Source organism: Strongyloides ratti (assembly GCF_001040885.1).
Source record: "Strongyloides ratti genome assembly S_ratti_ED321, chromosome : 2".
Lineage (NCBI taxonomy): Eukaryota > Metazoa > Nematoda > Chromadorea > Rhabditida > Strongyloididae > Strongyloides > Strongyloides ratti.
In genome coordinates, this window is record NC_037308.1 from 7968802 (window position 1) to 7971402 (window position 2601).

Here is a 2601-nt window from a genome sequence, read left to right on the forward strand (position 1 = left end):
TCAATGATCTCCTTCTTCTTGTTTAAATTTTTGATATGCCTCTTCATTCATTAAACCCTTTAATTCATCAGGATTTGATAGAATTATTTTAAATAGCCATCCTTTTTCATAAGGACTTTTGTTAATAATGTTTGGTTCATCAGTTGTAGTTTCGTTAATCTCATGAATTTTTCCACTTACAGGAGTATATACATCAGAAGCAGCTTTGACAGATTCAATTGTCCCAACAGAATCACCTTTTTCTACCTGTCCACCAACTTCTGGAAGTTCAACATAAACAATATCACCTAATGATTCCTGAGCATAATCACTAATACCAACAGTACCAATTTCATTCTTAATCATAACCCATTCATGTTTTTTTGTATAAAATCTACCTGGAAAAATGTTTAAAATAATATATTATATATAAAATACCTGTACTACAATATCTAACAGTTTGAAAAAAATTATTAACTAAATCAATTCTAACAATTTTTGATGATACTGGTAATAACATAAATGCACGAGTTCCAAACATTATTTATTTCTAAAATAAGTATAGGTAAAATGAAAAACAACAATGTTATAATATATATTCTTATTGCACAAAAATAATTTATCTAATCATATCAATACATAAACCTAACTTTTTTATAATTAATAATGTATCAACCCATATTACTTAAAATGTACTTCCATCATTTAAAGTTAAAATGTAAAAGGAAAAAAAAAATTGATACTAATGTTAATGTTAATTATTTCATTATCAGTAATAGGTATGGTGTTAGATAAGTATGTTTAAAATTATAATACTTTGGAAAGTAATATAAAAATTATGAATGTAATACGTATTACACATCTGTCCTTCAAATTTTATGAAACCCTTGAAATACTATTCGAATAAAATTAATTTCTTTAACGAGTTATAACGAAAAAATCAATTCTTTAATAATTATTTGTATTTTTAAATATTCTTAAAATTACAAAAAAAATGACATAAAAAAAGCAACATTTTTAAAATAACGAAAAATTTTATTTTCGTGCTAAGAATGTTAAATTTTTTACTATTATAATATATATATAAATTAAGCATAATTATAATATACACATATATAATAACTTAACTTTTTAAAAATAATTTAGAACGTTTATTATAAAAAATAACAATATTAATTACAGTTAAGTATTAATATATCACATTCCGATAAATGAAAATAAACAATTAATTATGTTAATAAAGTTGAAAATGAAGTTAATTTATCATGTTGTCAAGTAGCCTTCTAGTTTATTTCTTTAAATTCGTTACAATACAATTATATAATTGTAATTAATCAGAAATTTATGGCTATATCATAATAAATGTAGACTTTGACTGTCAGGAATCTTTTTTCTTCCATGATATGGTTGACCTATCAAACTGTAAATAGAATCTTTTTTAGTTAATAAAAAGCTTCTTAAAATTTTCTATGATAAATCTTTATTTTTTTACTATTCAATGTATAAAAACTTTTCAAAATTTTTTACTTTAATGTAATCTTCATAACTACCTTTAGAAAGAGGATTTATTTCTTAATCACTAGTATGATATGATTTAAAATCTTCTCAATCAGATTGTAGTTTAAGATTATTAATATCTTTATTCTAGAAAAAAACTTATTAATTTTTCTTTTATTAATTACTTTTTTTAACTTTTCTTATTAAGGGTAAAAATTCAAGAATTAAATTTTTTTTCAAAGAATCATTTTTTAATCAATATGTGTGTTATTATTATAGTTAAAAATTTAATAAATAATTTTATTGAAATGATTTTAAAATGTTTTCAATATTCTGGTTACAAAAAAGTTTCATAATAGTTAATTTCATAGCTTTTAAGTTAATTTCTGTTATTTTTCAAATGAATTATTTATTTTATCTTACATCATATACTATTTTAATGAATCTACTTATTATTATTCAAATTTTTTTTAATAATTTTGTATATTTTGAATATTTATTTCAAGACTTTATTAGTTTTATTTTTTTAGAACATTCCATAGTAATTTTTTCTTTGTGAAATCTTAATAAAAAAATTTTTAATGAATTTTTTTACAATATTTTCTTGTTAACAACAAAATTTTGAATAATAATAGTTCTTGCCATTATACTAATTATTTTAATATTTAAAAGTATTATATAAAAATATTTTTGTTAAAGCATATTTATACTGTAAAGATTTATTTATGAAAATTTTTTTTCGTGTGTTAAATATAATTATTTTTCTATAATAATTACTAGAATTTAAAAGAAAAACATTAAAAATAAACAAAAATTTATCTATAAAAATTAAAAATCCATTACAAATACAATTAGCCAAAATATGTATAAATAATTACAAAATTGACATTTAAACCGTGCAAATAATAAAAAAACGGCACTATTAAAATTAAATAGTACCAAAAAGTTTTATTTTACTTCTTTATTACATACCATTTTGGTTCAATAGGAAGACCTTCGTGAACCACCCTGTATAGTCAACATTTGTAAATTTATTAGTAGTGAGATTATTGAATTAAAATTTGAAAGCTTTATATGTATTTTTTTTTTCCATTTCATATTTTGAATAATATCTAAAATAAGATT

General features: G+C 19.8%; 1 protein-coding gene across 1 annotated transcript; it reads right to left on the minus strand.

Moving 5' to 3' along the window:
* SRAE_2000254800 (Glycine cleavage system H protein, mitochondrial) lies at nucleotides 1-520 on the minus strand (the record flags this gene model as incomplete). Its single annotated transcript, XM_024653628.1, has 2 exons — nucleotides 1-377; nucleotides 418-520. 2 exons carry the CDS (start codon nucleotides 518-520, stop codon nucleotides 1-3), a joined length of 480 nt encoding a protein of 159 aa, XP_024507086.1.
* Nucleotides 521-2601: the final 2081 nt, after the last annotated feature.